General features: G+C 43.1%; 2 protein-coding genes across 10 annotated transcripts in view; one reads left to right on the forward strand and one right to left on the reverse strand.

Moving 5' to 3' along the window:
• LOC112235392 (glutaminase kidney isoform, mitochondrial-like) overlaps positions 1-4,261 on the forward strand; it is a 63,514-nt gene extending 59,253 nt beyond the window's left edge. For all 4 annotated transcript variants that reach the window (XM_042315690.1, XM_042315697.1, XM_042315701.1 and 1 more), the window contains exons 15-18: positions 643-704; positions 913-989; positions 1,221-1,284; positions 1,551-4,261. In XM_042315690.1, coding sequence (XP_042171624.1) covers positions 643-704; positions 913-989; positions 1,221-1,284; positions 1,551-1,704 — 357 coding nt within the window. In that variant the 3' untranslated portion in view covers positions 1,705-4,261. The remainder of the gene's footprint in view (positions 1-642; positions 705-912; positions 990-1,220; positions 1,285-1,550) is intronic.
• LOC112235369 (signal transducer and activator of transcription 1b) overlaps positions 3,394-18,114 on the reverse strand; it is a 32,615-nt gene continuing 17,894 nt past the window's right edge. The window contains exons 9-25 of one of the 6 annotated variants that reach the window (XM_024403814.2): positions 17,911-18,069; positions 13,289-13,381; positions 12,349-12,408; positions 12,149-12,178; positions 11,968-12,058; positions 10,780-10,821; positions 10,564-10,647; positions 10,311-10,409; positions 10,018-10,153; positions 6,916-6,971; positions 6,735-6,826; positions 6,468-6,607; positions 6,250-6,279; positions 5,993-6,178; positions 5,697-5,771; positions 5,425-5,473; positions 4,846-4,983 (exon numbers count right to left, since the gene is read on the reverse strand). In XM_024403814.2, coding sequence (XP_024259582.1) covers positions 5,460-5,473; positions 5,697-5,771; positions 5,993-6,178; positions 6,250-6,279; positions 6,468-6,607; positions 6,735-6,826; positions 6,916-6,971; positions 10,018-10,153; positions 10,311-10,409; positions 10,564-10,647; positions 10,780-10,821; positions 11,968-12,058; positions 12,149-12,178; positions 12,349-12,408; positions 13,289-13,381; positions 17,911-18,069 — 1,387 coding nt within the window. In that variant the 3' untranslated portion in view covers positions 4,846-4,983; positions 5,425-5,459. Of the gene's footprint in view, positions 4,984-5,424; positions 5,474-5,696; positions 5,772-5,956; positions 6,179-6,249; positions 6,280-6,467; positions 6,608-6,734; positions 6,827-6,915; positions 7,526-10,017; positions 10,154-10,310; positions 10,410-10,563; positions 10,648-10,779; positions 10,822-11,967; positions 12,059-12,148; positions 12,179-12,348; positions 12,409-13,288; positions 13,382-17,910; positions 18,070-18,114 lie in introns of those variants that run through there. The other 5 variants (XM_042315658.1, XM_024403818.2, XR_006082291.1 and 2 more) reach the window with 5 other exon arrangements.

The raw sequence follows: 18,114 nt of genomic DNA on the forward strand, positions 1-18,114 counted from the left end.
TTGCCTACAGCTCGAGCCAGGACTCACGGTTTGCCTGGGGCTAGAGAACTCACTCTTAACTCTTAAATCACTCCTAATACACTCACTACTCACACATACCTACTGGTCTTACCAACTGCTCAGTGGTCTCACTGCACACATAGTAGAATTTAAAAATATATACATTTTGGGACAATATTAAATATTGACAGCTTTATTAGCCAAGATTCTCTATTCTGCCAGCCAGTTAATAAGATGCCTTGAGTCATGTTTTGACAACACTAAAGTTAACAGGTCATATATGATTGTTTTTAATGATCATGGCTTATGATAAAGGATGTAGCCTATTTTCTTGCTGCCATTTCTCAAAAGAATGAAATAGATGCTATTCAGTCAGTCACTATGAGAGATGCTTAGACACAAGGGGGTAAAAAAGTACTTCTGGCAAGTCTTACATGGCATTACATTCTACATAATTAATAATACTGCCATTGCCATGGGGGTTTTGTAAGGAGTTGATTGGGATCCAGAAGTCCTGATTGATGTTTGTTAGATTCCGCTTCTCTTTTAGCTGGTGAAGGACTGTGGTAGGGCACATACAACCCCCAATGCATGTGTGTGTGTTTGCCTGTTTCCACAAACTGCCTTCCTCCTTCTCTCCAGGTCAAGTCTGTCATCAATCTCCTGTTTGCCGCCTACACCGGAGACGTCTCGGCACTAAGGAGGTACAGTATGCACCTCTCTTACACACAGATGACACACTCATTGAAAGGGACTCTTTTTTTTTTTTTCAATCATGTTAAATTCATAATACTTGAGTAGTTATACCTCTGTTCATAATGATCCGTCTTCTATTGTATCTCTGAATTACTTCGGCCTTCTTTCTCTGCCCGTTATCTTCCATCTGACACTGCTGACCTTTTCTGTCTGTAGGTTTGCCCTCTCCTCCATGGACATGGAGCAGAGGGACTACGACTCCAGGACGGCTCTACATGTTGCAGCAGCAGAAGGTGTGTCTCACAACCTCCCTCTTCCTATCACACATGGGGGCAAATTGTGTAATGTCAGGGTCCTCTGGGAGGGATTGGCAGACTCGGCCGCCTCTGTTTTCATAGGGGTTCATTTGCTGTCCCTCGGCAGCTGCGCTGCGTGGTGTGTGACGTCTTTGCTGCAGTGTGCGTAGGAGTGTGTGTATATGTTTTTTGTTTCTTACGCAACTCTGCCATCTGCTCTCCTTTCAGGACATGCAGAGGTGGTGCGCTTCCTCTTAGAGGCGTGCAAGGTGAACCCTGTTCCCAGGGATAGGTAAGCCCACAGAAACTTGTCTGTCTGCCTTGTGTGTGTCTTTTTTTGTGTGTGTGTGGGTGGGTGGACGAGAGACGGTATCATATACTTGAGCGATAGTAAGCGTCTACAATGTACGTTCTACAATACAAGTGTACTCCCACTCCAAAATAACACTTGTTTGTCCCCTGTCATTTTCAGAACAACTAGTGTTCGCTCCCAGAACTATTATGCCTTTTGTAGGCCAGTCTAACCCCAGTCAGTCACGCTCGTTATCTTCCCTATAGGTGGGACAACACTCCAATGGAGGAGGCCTTGCACTTTGGCCATCACGACGTGGTCACCATCCTCCAGGACTATCAAAACAAGTACAACCCACAAGAGGGCCCCAAGAAGAAGGTCAAGGAGACTACGGAGAACAACCTGGACGGCCTGCTGTAGTGTAGCCTTGCGAGCCAGCAGGTGGCACCACGCTGCTTTTATATCATCTCTACTATACTAGACTGCTGTTTTTGTGGTGGGATACGCTTTTTGGAGTGACCTTTTATTTTGTCGACTTTGTATGATGTCGTATTTCTGAACTGTGTGTTTTGATTGAACGTGTGTTTTTTTTAAATATATTTTTTTATACTCCCTTTTACCGTAAGCGTTTTGCTTTACCTTTGTCGTGCGCTTTGCTCCTTTTGCGACCGTGTTGCTTACTTTTGCTGTATCTTGTCTCTCTTCCATCACCAAGTATGTGTGGTGTGTGTTAGGGTCCCAAATCAAAGTGCACAGGCTGATTTGAATCTTTGTGACAATGGTGTACAATTCTAAAGTGATATTATTATACATATTCTCCTACATGTAAATTGTATATTTATGTACTGTTGAAAGTTAGTTCATTTCATGATATCAAGGACCAATACTTCCTGTAGTAGATCATCTAGCAGTTTGGTCTTCTTCCTGGAGGGCCACAATGTCCAGTAATCGTTGGCCAAATCAGGCACTCTCTATGGAGTGATATGATGTTGGCACTAATGTCACTCCGTACCATTCTAGCTACAGTGCTTCTTTTAATGCCTGGTTGGACAGTTAAATAAACGGTAGGACATGATGGGCCACCACTATCAATAACGTCCAAGGACAAGGTTGGATGAGGGCTTTTTGCCCCTTTTGTATTTCACCACGCAGGCACTATATGGTCCTGTAGCCGCCTTAGTCACATGTAAAGGATGCCAGATGTTACCAGACTTCCTAAGCTTCCACTAGTCCGGGTTCAGACTTGTCTGGACATTTTATCAACCCTACTGCATAGGAACTATATGCGCTTTCATTTCAATATCATTTTTCTGTACTTTGACTTTGTTTGGGAAGAGCTCAAGACCCTCTTTAATTTGTATATATTTTTTTGGTCTTTTTCTGTATTTTCTCATTTATAACAGTGGAATTGTACTTCCCTATAGCTAAATACTGTATGTAATGCGCACAACACAGGCGGTTGTCTGTTTGTAGAGAGGACTCTAAATCAGGAACTGCCGACACAACGGGGGTATCTGCAGAATACTTTCTATCAAACCAATACAACAGGACTAAAGCCTACAAGTAAACCATCTACCCACTCTTCATCGGAAGCACATTTCTGAAAGGAGCAAACCAATTGGACATGTTTTGTGTAAAAGAGCGGGCTAATGTGTTAAATACCTAAACATATGGCAGTTGACATGAATATTGTCAAAAAGAATCCTCTTAGATGTCATTTTTTATGAATAGGCGTGTGCCTGTAGCCAGGAATCAATTTCCCCACAGTAGTTAAGATCAGCTGGTGTGTAAAGGACCATATTACACAATCTAAACTAGGCTTAATTCAGGATTGGAATTATAGCGTAGTCAAATTCCATTTAATTTCCAAAGAGTCTAAGAGATGAATGGAAAGTCCAGAATGACTTATTGTATTTGTATGTTATGCTTTGCTACTTGAATATGCACAGTAGCGTTGTATCCTTGACAGGTGCAACAACAGTTGGTTGATTTAGTGTGTCAGTTTTGTGCATAGCCACTCATGAGGTCCAATATGAATGTCAGATCCATCCACTTGAGGAGTGACGCACAGTATGACATGAGCGATACCAAAAACATAACCACTTGCAGTCAATTTACAACCTGTTTTTATTTATTTTTTAAATGTATGTTAACGTGAAGCAATGAAGCAATACTGTACAATAGATCAAATTATAAATGAACAACAGTGGTAGTATTTTTTTCCCCCATAAGACCGATGTAGCATAAAGAACAGCTTCATTGACACAATGGGGAATAACCTTACGCAACGTTCCAATCCAGATAACGAATACACAGATGGAAAATCAAGTGGATTGGAAAGCTCTGTCCTCTATGTACATAACATCTCTACCACTACTTGTTGGTCTCTGTAAGGCAACGTGGCCGGTTTTCAGCAACTCCCCAGATCTGTCTGAGACGGTGACATTGTGTATAGAAAAATGTTCAAATGAAAGCCAAAGAATGACAACGGAACACGTTGCCACAGAAACTCGACCTCCTTCACCACTCCCAGTAGTCCGGGAAACACAAGACCTGAACCCTCCAATCAATCACCTCCATAACACTGTCGTATCCGTGACATACAGGGAAAGGTCTCAAAATCAGACATTGGTTTTGCTATTGTTGATTCAGTGAAAGGTAACCTTGCCTGTGATCTGAACTTGTCAGCTGCCTAGGCTTTAGCTCAGAGGGCGAACACAATATTGTGGTTTGCAGAAGACCGGTGTTTGAACCCCTGTAGGTCATATGGACAGATGGTTCAAGTCAGGTGTCACCAGTAGTTGCAGACCAGTCTAAAGTTCCAACTAAAGACAGTTCTGAATGTATTGCTAAACACGGATGTCCTTTTCTGTTCAGATTTTAGGGTATAGTTGATGTGCAGATGTGCGATTGCTCCTGGCAGTGGAATATATACACATATTTATTTTAATAAACAAGGTTAAATAAATCAAAGCTATTCAGGCATGTGTGAGCCCTCTTCTTTGTCCTTAAATTAAACAGTGAAGTCCAAACATTTACCATTCATTTCTATTGGGCACAAAATTATCGAACAACCAAAACAAACAGCAAATGCATACAAGTGTGAGGAGTCACAAGCTTGGAATCATTGCGTGGTCGGATTATGGGACCAAATTCTAAACTTGAATACTTAAATTCACGTAAGGGAATTTGTCACATTAACTTTTGGTCCCCTAAAATTAAGGGACTATGTGCAAAAAGAGCTGTAATTTCTAAACGGTTCCCTCTATGTATGAAAATACCCTCAAATTAAAAACTGACAGACTACACTTTAATCTCATTGTATCATTTCAAACCCATGGTGCTGGAGTACAGAGCCAAAACAACAACAAATGTGTCAAATGTCCAAATAATTTTGAAGCCCACTGTATAACAGCTTAACCATTTCACACTACATATGCATTCACAAAATATCATCCTGTCACACAGAAATACATTCCTTAATACAAACAGCTGAACTTGAAGCCCCCAAATCTCATGCATGTACATTAAAATGACAGTCTACATATGTATACAGTTTTAGTTGTATTTACAAAGGAAACCCAACAAATCTCTTCAATTTAATCAACATCTTCAGATCAGTTCGGTGCAGAGGGGTAACAAGTTTTCCAAGGGGCGCTGCCTGAAGAGGGTAGGTTAGTTTGGGAAAGCTTTGCACATCTGTAGGGAGAGGGACATGAGAAATATCAGAATCAAGGACAATGGGCTGCATCTCAATAGTGGAATGCTGCACTTTTGTGATTGCATTGAGTGTGTACTCTCACATTGTAAAAAATGCATTAATTATCCTTACATGAAAGGTTTGGAAATACATGCTCTAGCTATGATGCTAGTCCAGCTGTTTTCTGATGATTAGACGTGTTCTGTCTGGCTTGAAACCTACCATAGTCGGCTGGTGTTGCCCTTATTGAAACCTACCACAACAATTGCATACTCTTTCTCCTTGTCTCCTTCTCAAAACCCATTGGAGGTCAGGGAGTTGGGACCTCTGGCTTTGTCATCCAATGGGTTTTGAGAAGGATTTGAGGAGAGAGTATGCAATTGAGATCTTCCCAGCGTCTCTAATATGTGTGCGGCTGGTGCCGTCTGGCTGAAACCTACCACAGTATCAATCTCAGCAGGGTTAAGAATCCTGGTCAGCTCTCCGTGGCTGAGGAGAAACCCAACCAGTAGAAAATATCAACTTTAGACATGAATAACTCAAATCAATAAAACTCAAATCTAGAGGTAATTTGGCATTTACTGTACCTTTGTGTTATCATTATTTATTTACACCTTCATTTGACCTTTCATTGTACTTTGGGCTAGGTGGGTGTGTGTGATCTAAAACCAATGAACACTAGAAGGTGTTTCATAACAAGAATCACACTTACAATCAGACACAGAGATAAGCTTCCTCTTAACGTAGCCAGCATCAGACTCACTCTCCAACTCCATTGGCTCAGCGGCTGGGAAGGTCGAAGGTTATACACGTTTAGGGATCATAAAGTCAGAACCAAGACATTACCAGTGGCCAGTATTTCAAATGGGAAAAATTGTGGCACAACAAAATATGAAAAAGTATGCAGTGAACATTGTGTAGGAATTGGAAGTCCATATCACCATTTTGACCTTTTTAACTACTCATTTTGACCTTTTTATGTTTGGGCTGCGGTTGAGTGTTAGTGACCTTCTGTGGGGCGGCTGTAGTAGCGTGCTAAGGCGCTGTCTTTGGGGATCCTGGGGTAGAGGTAGACCAGAGGGTTCTCAGGGATGTTCCCGGCAGCCATCACCTTGTAGTTGTGGAGGATGTCAGGGAAAGAGATGGCGGCCAGCTTCTTCTTAGTGTAGGGCTCCACCGTGTGGAAATGGACATCTGCATGTTCATAGTTATACATAAATGAACACACAGAATGTGATAAGCGAATGTGTTCGCAGTCAGATTACCTGTTAAAATACGACAAAACGGAAACCCATCTACAAGGAGAGAGACGGACACACATTCATAATGTGTAAAAGAAATGACAAAAACATGTGTCTGTCTGCATGGGTATGTATGTATAGGCCATCATTGTAAATAAGATTTTGTTCTTAACTGACTTGCCTACTTAAATATAGGTTAAATAAATGTTACAGTACAGCTACAAACACAAACACACACACACAGTCATTGGAGTGCTCCACCCAGGTAAAGGTGACGGCTCCCTCCTGGCTGCTCTCGCTGAAACGCAGCAGGAAAGTCCCAGGCTCCTTGTCCTTCAGCAGGGCCTTCTCTCTCTCCTTACTGACAAAGCCCATGATACACCTACATCCCAGAGATTCAATGGATTATAGCACAATAAAGTCACTTTTCACAAAACCTAGGCTTCAGACCTAGGCTTCAGAAAGGCCTACTGAAGAAATGCAGACAATGTGAAAATCAAAGCTCTTACCCGTCATTCCACAAACACAGGAGGTGTCTCTTGATCAGGTCCAGGATTCCATCGATCCACAGCCAGAAGGGAAAGCCCTTCTCGTTCACATTCTGCTCAGGCAAAGATGCACTTACTACACAGATCATAGTAAAACACACAGGGGTTGGCCAAAACGCCAAACTTAAAGTGCGATGCTCACCTTGCAGAACATGGCCCAGGTGATGAGCCCATTAGGATTTCCTACAGCCTCTCGACCTGTCACAGGAGCATCCTAGTATTATTGGTTCACTTTAATGGAATGACCTTAGCTTACACTTATGAGCATTACATGGACACATGTCATAAGCTGTTTACATTTACATAACACTTGACATTTTTTGTCATTTTGCAGACGCTCTTATCCAGAGCGACTTACAGTTAGCGCATTCATCTTAAGTTAGCTCGGTGGGTCACGGGAGCCGGAGCTTGGACTGGGCTGAGCGAGAGGGCCCAGAGGTGGCAGAACGGAGTGCAGGGTTTGACAATAGCCTGAAAGTAACGAGGGCAGTTCCTTTTGCTGCTCCATAGGCAAGCACCATGGTCTTGTAGTGGATACGAGTTTCGACTGGAAGGTATCGGAGTGTGCGAAGTAGCGGGGTGACATTGGAGAACTTGGGAAGGTTGAAAACCAGGCAGGTGCAGCGTTCTGGATAATTTGCAGGGGTTTGATGGCAGGAGATGACAATTGCCTGGATTAGGTTGCGATTGAGGTGGTGGGCCAACATTCAAGCTGAGATATCTGCCAGGCACGCAGAGATGTGTGTCGCCACCTGGGTGTCAGAAGGGGGGAGGGGGAAGAAAAGTAGTAGAGTGTCATCCGCATAGCAATGATATGATGGAGCCGAGGGACTCGGTGTATAGGATAAGAGGAGAGGGCCTAGAACCGAGCCGTGGGGGACACCAGTAGTGAGAGTATGTGGTGCAGACAACAGATCCTCTCCATGTCATCTGGTAGGAGCTGCCTGACAGGTAGGACGCAATCCAATAGTGTGCAGCGCTTGAGATGCCCAGCCCTGAAAGGGTGGAGAGGAGGATTGGATGGGTGTCGAAGACAGCAGATAGATCTAGGAGGATGTGAACAGAGGAGACAGAGTCAGCTTTGCCAGGGCGGAGAGCCTCCGTGACAAAGAGAAGAGCAGTCTCGGTTGAGTGACCCGTCTTGAAGCCTGACTAGTTAGGGTAAAGAAGATTGTTCTGAGAGGAGGTAGTGAGGGAGTTGATCAGAGACAGCACACTCAAGTGTTTGGGAAAGAAAAGAAAGGGACACAGGTCTAGAGTTTTTTTTTTAACGTCAGATGGGGTCGAGTGTTGATTTCTTGAGGAGGGGAACGACTCGGGCCATTTTGAAGTCGGATGGGACGCAGCAAGTGGTCAGAGATGAGTTGAGGAGGGAAGTGAGGAATGTTGGTGTTACTTTTTTATATGGTGAATAGATCTTAAGCAACAATTTCATTGTTAGCCATTATTTAAGATTAGTTAGCTAAATCAATTGGCCACCTAAACTCACTTGCCAGACATAAATGTCAAGAAAAACTATTGGCCATCTCACCTACAGTTGAAATCAAAAGTTTACATATACCTTAGCCAAAAACATTTAAAAACTCAGTTTTCACAATTCCTGACATTCAATCCTAGTAAAAATTCCCTGTCTTAGGTCAGTTAGGATCACCACTTTATTTTAAGAATGTGAGATGTCAGAGAGAACTATTTATTTCAGCTTGTATTTCTTTCATCACATTCCCAGTGGGTCAGAAGTTTACATACACTCAATTAGTATTTGGTAGCATTGCCTTTAAATTGTTTAACTTGGGTCAAACATTTCAGAATCTTGGCCCATTCCTCCTGACAGAGCTGGTGTAACTGAGTCAGGTTTGTAGGCCTACTTGCTCACACATGCTTTTTCAGTTCTGCCCACAAATTTTCAATGGGACTAAGGTCAAGGCTTTGTGATGGCCACTCCAATACCTTGACTTTGTTGTCCTAAGCCATTTTGCCACAACTTTGGAAGTATGCTTGGGGTCATTGTCCATTTGGAAGACCCATTTGCGACCAAGCTTTAACTTCCTAACTGATGTCTTGAGATGTTGCTTCAATATATCCAAATAATTTTCCTCCCTCATGAAGCCATCTATTTTGTGAAGTGCACCAGTCCCTCCTGCAGCAAAGCACCCCCACAATATGATGCTGCCACCCCCGTGGGATGGTATTCTTTGGCTTGCAAGACTCCCCCTTTTTCCTCCAAACATAACAATGGTCATTATGGACAAACAGTTCTATTTTTGTTTCATCAGACCAGAGGACATTTCTCCAAAAGGTATGACCTTTGTCCCCATGTGCAGTTGCAATCCGTAGTATGGCTTTTTAATGGCAGTTTTGGAGCAGTGGCTTCTTCCTTGCTGAGTGGCCTTTCAGGTTATGTTGATATAGGATTCATTTTACTGTGGATATAGATACTTTTGTACCCGTTTCCTCCAGCATCTTCACAAGGTCCTTTGCTGTTGTTCTGGGATTGATTTGCACTTTTCGCACCAAAGTACGTTCACCTCTAGGAGACTGAACGCGTCTTCTTCCTGAGCGGTAAGACCGCTGCGTGGTCCCATGGTGTATTTGCGTACTATTGTTTGTACAGATGAACATGGTACCTTCAGGCGTTTGGAAATTGCTCCCAAGGATGAACCAGACTTTTGGACGTCTACATTTTTTTTTCTGAGGTCTTGGCTGATTTCTTTTGATTTTCCCATGAAAGCAAAGAGGTACTGAGTTGGAAAGTAGGCCTTGAAATACATCCACAGGTACACCTCCAATTGACTCAAATGATGTCAATTAGCCTATCAAAGCTTCTAAAGCCCTCGCGTCATTTTCTGGAATTTTCCAAGCTGTTTAAAGGCAGTGAACTTAGTGTATGTAAACTTCTAGAATTGTGATACAGTGAATTATGTGTGAAATAATCTGTCTGTAAACAATTGTTGCAAAAATGACTTGTGTCATGCACAAATTAGATGTCCTAACCGACTTGCCAAAACTATAGTTTGTTAACAAGAAATTTGTGGAGTGGTTGAAAAACGAGTTTTAATGACTCCAACCTAAGTGTATGTGAACTAGTTTTAATGACTCCAACCTAAGTGTATGTAAACTTCAGACTTCAACTGTATTCATGTTTAACCAACAAATGCACCTTTATATCACAGACGGCTTTGCGGTGGTTGTGTCGTGGCACAAAACCACTCCTAGTCACAATACGATCTCCCTCTCCCAGACTCACCCAGGAGCTTGTCTCCCAGCATGCTCAGCTGCTCGTCGTTGAGGCCTCGCTTGGTTACGGAGGAGAACTGCCAACTCAGCACCTTCGACAACTGGCTCCAGGTGGCCTGGGACGGGCTCAGGAAGAACGGCAGATTCTGAAGGAGGAAAGAGAGGGACAGAGATGATCAGCTGAGCTGGGGTGGAACAAACGCCTCCACATCCAGTAGCTCTTCAGAAATTGGCAGCCCATGGATCACATGACGGAAGAAAGCAGGAAAGGAAATATTTTGTGAGGTGAGAGGAGATGAGTACCTTGGACTCACTGGTCAGCATGTTGTACCACATGACAGAGGCCCAGGCGCTGGGCAGCTGGCTAATATTGGAGATGACCACAATGGGCAGGGACGTCGTCTGGACACACATACGCATTCACGCACACACAGTCAGAAGGGAAAAGGGACATCAGTAGACAATAAGGTACCTTGGTACGTACTATTTATAAATATTGCTACCATGACTGTACCATGTTTAGTAAAAGCTCCACAAAGTAGACTGTTGTTCTCACCTCCAGGTTGACCTGGAGTCCTGGCTGAGTGAGTTGTGTCTCAAAGCTGATGGAGTGGAGCTCCTCTGTCACTATGAGAGGACCCTGAGTGGACACACACACGCAGGCTTTCTTTTGACAACGATGATAAGCTATTAAAAGACTGTAGCTTAGCTTAGATACAGCATTACCACACGTATAATGATTAAAATGAAAATAATTGTTATATTTCCTTACGTCGTTTGTTCTGTTGCCTGTAGCCTTTTGCTCCTTTAGTTGCTGGGGAAGAAAATAATTGTAGTTGAGATGCCACCTGCAGCACACAAATATCGGTATGGCATTTACAGTGTACTGTACACTGAGTCTAGAAAACATTATGAACACCTGCTCTTTCCATTACATCGACTGACCTGGTGAATACAGGTGAAAGCGATGATCCCTTATTGATGTCACTTGTTAAATAAACTTCAATCAGTGTAGATGAAGGGGAGGAGACGGGTTAAATAAGGATTTTTAAGCCTTGAGACAATTGAGCCATGGATTGTATGTATGTGCCATTCAGAGGGTAAATGGAGGGCAAGACAAAAGTGTTAAGTGCCTTTGAACGGGATATGGTAGTAGGCGCCAGGCGCACCGGTTTGTGTCAAGAACTGCAACGCTGCTGGAGATTTCACGCTCAACATTTTCTCGTGTGTATCTAGAATGGTCCACCGACCAAAGGACATCCAGCCAACTTGACACAACTGTGGGAAGCATTGGAGTCAACATGGGCCAGCATCCCTGTGGAACGCTTTCGACACCCTGTATAGTCCATACCCAGACAAATTGAGTCTGTTCTGAGGGCAAACGCAATATTACAAAAGGTGTTCTTAATGTTTTGTACACTCAGTGTATATTGCTGTGACCAGTGGTCGGTACAGTATTAGGGGACTCCAAACCGAGTCGCCTGACCCCAAGGCAAGAACGCTTACCACAACCCACTCTCTTAGGAGAATTTGTAACAGACTAACGACCACTACAATTTGGCCAGACAAATTTTTTCAGTCAGAGCGTCTGGATTATGGAGCACCCTGCCAACCAGTGTGACAGAGTGCAGTACCTTTGAAAGCTCCAAAGCAAACCTGAAAAAGTGGCTAAAGGCAAACCAGTCATGTGAACATTAAGGCATTCTGACTCTTAAGATGCCCGCTACCGTAGGACCAAGGGACATTTAAACTGTTATGTAATATTATATTGTTTATTGTTGCATATTTAGATTATTAATATATACAGTGTATATATATATATATAAAAACAGTGTGTTATATTGTAGCATTGTAATGACATATTGATGTTGATTGTTTCCTGCCCAGGGAATGCAGATGAAAACAAGCCATCTAGCTATATCTGGTGCAATGGCATGTTGTACATGGTATCAATTCATACCAGGTGTCTGAATTCTGCTGCCAAGCTTCCATTGGACTCCTCCACGTTCATAACTTTAGTATTAGTTCCAAAGATGTTGAATTTCCGGAACCTGGACAATGACATCAATTTAGAGGAAATGTAATCACGTCGAGGCTTTTTCAGGTATAGGTTGTAAAACGAAGAGCAAATTCATTCCTACCCTCTCACTGCATTCCTCTCAGTCACGTCCCTAAAGAAAGACAACCCACATCAGTGACTCAAGCTTTGACTCTTGTCATTGATAAAAAATCAAACTCATTACTTCCGAACGTGCGGTGTAATCTTAATACCTTCGAGGTAAAAGGTTACAGAATCAAGAATACTCTCAAGGCAGGTCACTTCTAGAACACATTCACTTACTTGTCAAACAGAGCTTTGACTTTGAACTGGTAGTTCAGCTCCTGAAGCTTCACCAGCAGTCTGGGGATAACATTGACACAAGATTGTTCAAATAAGGTTGTTCAGGTTTGCAGGCTTTTGCTCCAGCCCTGCTATTGAATTGAATGTATTTTGACATATACAACAAAATGCACAATGTGGACCCAGAGGATATCACTTGAAGGTATTAATTAAAAACACTGGGTTTCCAAAGTGGTCCTCGATGGTAAAAATAACACATATTATGATTAAAAGACAAGACAAAATTACAAAACAGCCATAAATCCTAAATCCTAAAAATTGCCACTATTCACTGTGCTTCTCCCCTCCAAAAAAAATCAACCATATTAATTTCACATTAAAACAATCTATTAATTCCACATCATAATGATCCTTGGAATAAATACAACTGGCCAGCAGTAGGGGGCACAAGGGGCAGTGGAGTGGTTTCTCTTAGTAGACAACCTTGTCCAAAACAAGAAAAGAAAAAAAAGAAAAAAAACCTTGGTCTGCTTTTTAAAAGCTATTTTTACTTGCTTGGTCTCCAAGGGAAGGCTATTCCATAGACAAATGCCTGTATGGAAAAACGTGCTCCTCGCAGTACTGTTTACTATTGGATTTTACAAGACATAACACTAGCTCTGGTATTGTGACTGTGTTGGTTATAGACCATATCAATGTGGTTTTTCCATGTAACCTGGGGCATGATCATTTAAGATGTCAAACGCATGATTAAGTTTAAGTTGGTCCACTCTGGAGTCCAAAGGCAACAAGCCCACCTCCCGGAACTCTTGTACCCCTCTGTGGGTCCTAGAGGGGACATTCAGCATACCTGATAACATATAACCCAGCGGATTCTACTAACTAATCAATACAGTATTGCACATTGAGTTTGGAGTGTGTGTGTCACTGGTGCCCCCACCTGATTTTGACAGTGAACTGCACCCCAGTCTTCAGCACCAGAGGTCTTTGGGGGTGAGTGGGCATACAGGGCTGTCTCTCCACCACGATAGAACTGAAAGACAGACACCACAGAAACATACTCTCAATCAGCTGATAGTCACAGTCCTATGGCACTCCACTAAAGCCTAGTCTAGACATTAACTCTGGGAGCTAACTCTAGTCTTCTGGGATGTAATCAGGAACCAAACAGGGAGAACCCTACTTGAATTTGTCCAGCAGAAACTCTAGTTTTTACAGCAAAACGTTTTCCGTTTGTAACGGTTTGGACTAATGATCACACCCCAAATCTCAGGCAAGGTTACCTTTCATGCGAGCGTAGTTCACTGAACCAACTCTGCTACATAATAATGATAGATAATAATGCCACTTAGCAGATGCTTTTGTCCAAAGAAACTTACTAAACATGTGTATTAGGGTTTAATATTTTCCCGAAAAACTACACATTTGTATTCCTGAGAAAATTGCAACCATCCCGGTAATATTCCCGTTCAAACCGGAAAAGCTTTTTAAAATCATATAATTCCAGTGATTACTTTTATTTACAAATATGGACAGGAGTTTCATGGTTTCTTGTTTTGTATTAGTCACAATTGAATCAACTCAAAGTTCTGTCAAAAAGTCACCACACAACACAATTTGTTAATTTAACCTAGTTTAAATCTAGGCCTAAAATGTTGGTGTATTGGGGTTGCGCCGCAGAGGATTATGGGGATTGTATGTTCTAGATAAATGGTTGATCTGACTCCGGTCTCCCATATTAAAATTACTGAATTGTTATAAAGACGTGGTTATGAAACCCACAAGACATAAAAGATTGGCGACGTGTAAGTCTGAACCTATATTCTGTCTGGAAGTCATTTTTTTACATGTTTAAAAATGTTATTTCCCATGCTGCACAGTGTATTGCTAACCGAGGCAAGTGCATAGTCGAGATAGCATTGTCATGGGATGTCAGAAAAGGATTTGAGACTGACGTTGGAGTGGGAAAACAACATGATAAAAGGGAGGAATATACAGTGAGTAAAGGAAAGGACATTTATTAAACTGTGAAGACAAACAGAATAAATGAGCATGATAGCAGATAGCACAATGACTGGAAGTCTATGGTTCACGCTAGTTAGCACTAGCTCGCGAAACTAACTCCAACTTCCTTCATACTGGACATAGAGACATAAAAATGGTATCCACAAGTTAATCTAAGTCTGGGGAAGTAGATAAAGGGCCTTATTGCCACAATCCTGAGGTATCCCTTTAAAAATAATGGTGGAATCAGGATATATGGGAGACTTCAAAGTCACAGTTAACCCGGTGTTGTCTGCTGAGCAGTATCCACTACCACACATTGATAACCTTTTTGCAGGTTTAGCTGGAAGTCAAAAGTTCAGCACAAGTAGACTTCGCAGAAGTCGATTTTAAGATGCACGTGGATGAAAAGTCAAAAGGAACTGCTGATCGTCGTGACACATAAGGGGGTCTTCAGGGACTGTCATCTACCGTTTGGAATCACAAGGGTGCCAGTACTGTTCCAGAGGGAGATGGACCAGATCTTGAGTGGATTGCCAGGAGTACAATACTACCTGGATGACATCCTCGTTACTGGGAAAGACGAAGAGGACTACCTCCGAACTTGGATGCGACCTTGCAGAGATTGAAGGACTACAGGCTGTGAGTTCGTACGGTCAAATGTGCATTCTTCCAATCATCAGTTGAATACGTTGGACAGGTCATCGACGCCAGAGGCCTTCACAAGGATCCATCCAAGGTCAAGGTTATTTTGGACACCCCAGTTCCTAAGAATGTGAGCCAATTATGTTTTTTTCCTGGGGTTACCGAATTTCTACGGACGCTTTATCCCAAGCTTAGCAACAAAGCAGAAACTGCTGCATCAGTTGTTTTGTCAGGACAAAACATGGAAATGGACAGAACAATGCGAGGAAGCATTCATGAAAACACCTGAAATCTGAAGCACTGGCACACTTCGAGCCGTCAATGACCATCCAACGAGCTTGTGATGTTAAACCCATATGGTGTGGGAGCAGTTGTGTCCCACATCATGCCTTCAGGTGAAGAGAAGCCGATCGCTTTCGTATTGAGAGCAGTGAACAATGCAAAAAGTAACTACGCACAGATAGAACGAGAAACCCTAGGAATCATTTTTGGAGTGCGTCAGTTTCACCAGTATCTGTACAGGAGGAAGTTCACCCTTCTTGCAGATCATTGTTCGCTGACGAGCATCATTGGACCGCATTCTGGTATTCTGACCCTTGCTGTAAGCAGAACGCAAAATGTGGGCTCTGTTAATGTCAGCGCACATCTACGATATCAAGTACCACAAGTCAAAACTGCATTGCAACCCTGATGGACTCAGATGGACAACTCAGACGAAGTCACCCAAGTGGATATCTTCTACCTCAGATTAGTGGAAAATGCACCAGTCATTTCAACACAAGTGCGAAGAAACACTAGAAATTACTCAGTGTTATCTGAAGTAATGGACATTGCCATCAAAAGTAAGGCTGCAGGAGATGCTCCAGAACTGAAACCGTACCTTTCCAGGAGAACTGAGCTGTCAGTACATCTGGTCGTCTGCTGTGGGGGAGGAGAGTTATCATTCCGCCTTCGCTGAGGATACCAGTGTTGCAACAGCTACACTCAGGTCATTGTGAAATTGCACAAAGCTACTTCTGGTGGCATGGATTGGATGGAAGCATTGAGGAGAAAGCAAAAACATGCTCCTCATGTCAGAAGGTTCGCAACGTACCTCAACTTCATCCGTGGGATTGGCCGAAGGAAGCATGGCAACGTGTACACGTCGACTTTGCAGGTCCATTCGAAGACAAAATGTTTCCCGTGGTCTTTGATGCTCACAACAAGTGAACCAGAGGTTGCCATCATGAGGCCTACTACTGCTGAGAAGACCATCGAGAAGCTTGGAAAAGTGTTTAGTCAGTTTGGATCGCCACTCCAACTCATTAGCGACAACGGACCGCAGCTAGTGCCCTAAGAAATGACTACATTCCTACATGTGAATGGCGTACGGCAGGTCCGCCCCAAGTACCACGCATCTACCAATGGGCTGGCAGAGAGGTTCGTATAGACCATGAAACATGCCTTAAAAGTGTTTCAGGGTCAAGGGACACTGCAACAATGCTTGAACAGCTTAATGCTATCCTACAGGAACACGCCTCACGCAACCACCAAGGCTTCGCCTGCATCGCTACTCAAGAAGAGAGTGTTACGCACAAGCTTCGACCTACTCAAACCTCAGAACTCAAAGGAGGCAGTGCGAAGTCAACAGGTCAAATCAAACATTATGAACAAAGGGCAGAGATTTTAATCCTGGAGACTGTCTTTGCTAAGAACTACCTCGACGGACAAAAGTGGGTTCCTGCTACAGTCATTGCTCCGACTGGTCCTGTGTTCTACACTGTCCAGACTGCAGAGGACGTCATCTGGAAAAGGCACACAGATCAGTTAAAGTTGAGTAATGCCACACCGACAGAACCACCAGTCGTGAGTGGTCCAGAACTGTTACTGGGTGACACCCTGACCCAGCAGTAGTCACCTAGGGGCTCACAGTCACCTTCTCAGGACTGTTGTTCATAATGGGGACAATTTAAGTAGGAAAATGAGGAGATGTGGTGTATTGGGGTTGTGCCACAGAGCATCATGGGGGTTGCATGTTGAGACCAAACACGTTCTAGATACATTTTTGAACACATTCCTGTCTCCAGACTCATCATTATTGAATTGTTATAAAGACGTGGTTATGAAGCCCAGGAGACATAGCAAAAATATGATGAGGTTATTAGCCTACAGCCTAGTGAAAATGTCATTGGTTTTACATGTCAGCCAGCTGGTTGGCCCTTTTCCATCCCCTTGCTATCAGGGGGATTTCGTAAGGTCGTGGTATTGTGGTGACATTATCATAGGGAACAACATATCCGATTCTCCGCTAAACAGACATGCAAATAGGCCTAGTAGTGGCGACTCATTAAACAAGGATAGCACACGTGCACTATTTTTGTTATTGTAACATCATTGATCAATGTTGCCAATGTCTATTTCCTCCAGCACATTTGTGGACACAATGTACCAGACATTTTGATAACAGTGAGTAGCTGCAGTTTATGTTTTGAGACTCTGCCAGTGCCACAAAGATAGCTTGGAGATTTGTGAATGTGAGATGGAGAAAGCCTTCAGTAACTGTGTCGAGAGGTTGCGTGTAGCCTACTATTAATAGTCAGCAATGCAATTTATAGAAGGGATGTTTTCTATCGGGGACTTTACATTGAGTAGGCAAAATATGGTAGGCTACTAGCGATGTGAGGGCTGGCCTAATGTAGGCTATGAATGAAGCCAGATATTGATATGTCCGGTTCATTCATGCAGCTATTCGCAAAGCATATTTTGCATTAGCGCTGCATAAAATGTGTATACCATCGGTTCACGGGACCCGTCAATATTATTCTTGGGAATCGGGAAGGAGCTTGGTCGGTAAGTCCCGGTATACTGGTTAAACCCTAATGTGTATGTGATCGCTACAAGAACATAGATATAGGTGACGAAGCGGGGTCTCACTTGACAATGAGGGTCTTGAACAGGACGAGAGCGCGTTCCTCCAGAGTGCTTTTGCCCTGAGTGATGGGGTCGTTCTCGTATGTGTACTTCTGTTCCAGCTCCTGAAGTTTCTTCAGTTGCTGGCGTACCTGCTGTAAGCCCTCTGCCACCGCAGTGAACCTGCACCCACCCCCCCCACACACACACACAGGGTTATGGTTGAAA

The sequence above is a fragment of the Oncorhynchus tshawytscha genome, linkage group LG03, assembly GCF_018296145.1.
Source record: "Oncorhynchus tshawytscha isolate Ot180627B linkage group LG03, Otsh_v2.0, whole genome shotgun sequence".
In the NCBI taxonomy this organism is placed as follows: domain Eukaryota; kingdom Metazoa; phylum Chordata; class Actinopteri; order Salmoniformes; family Salmonidae; genus Oncorhynchus; species Oncorhynchus tshawytscha.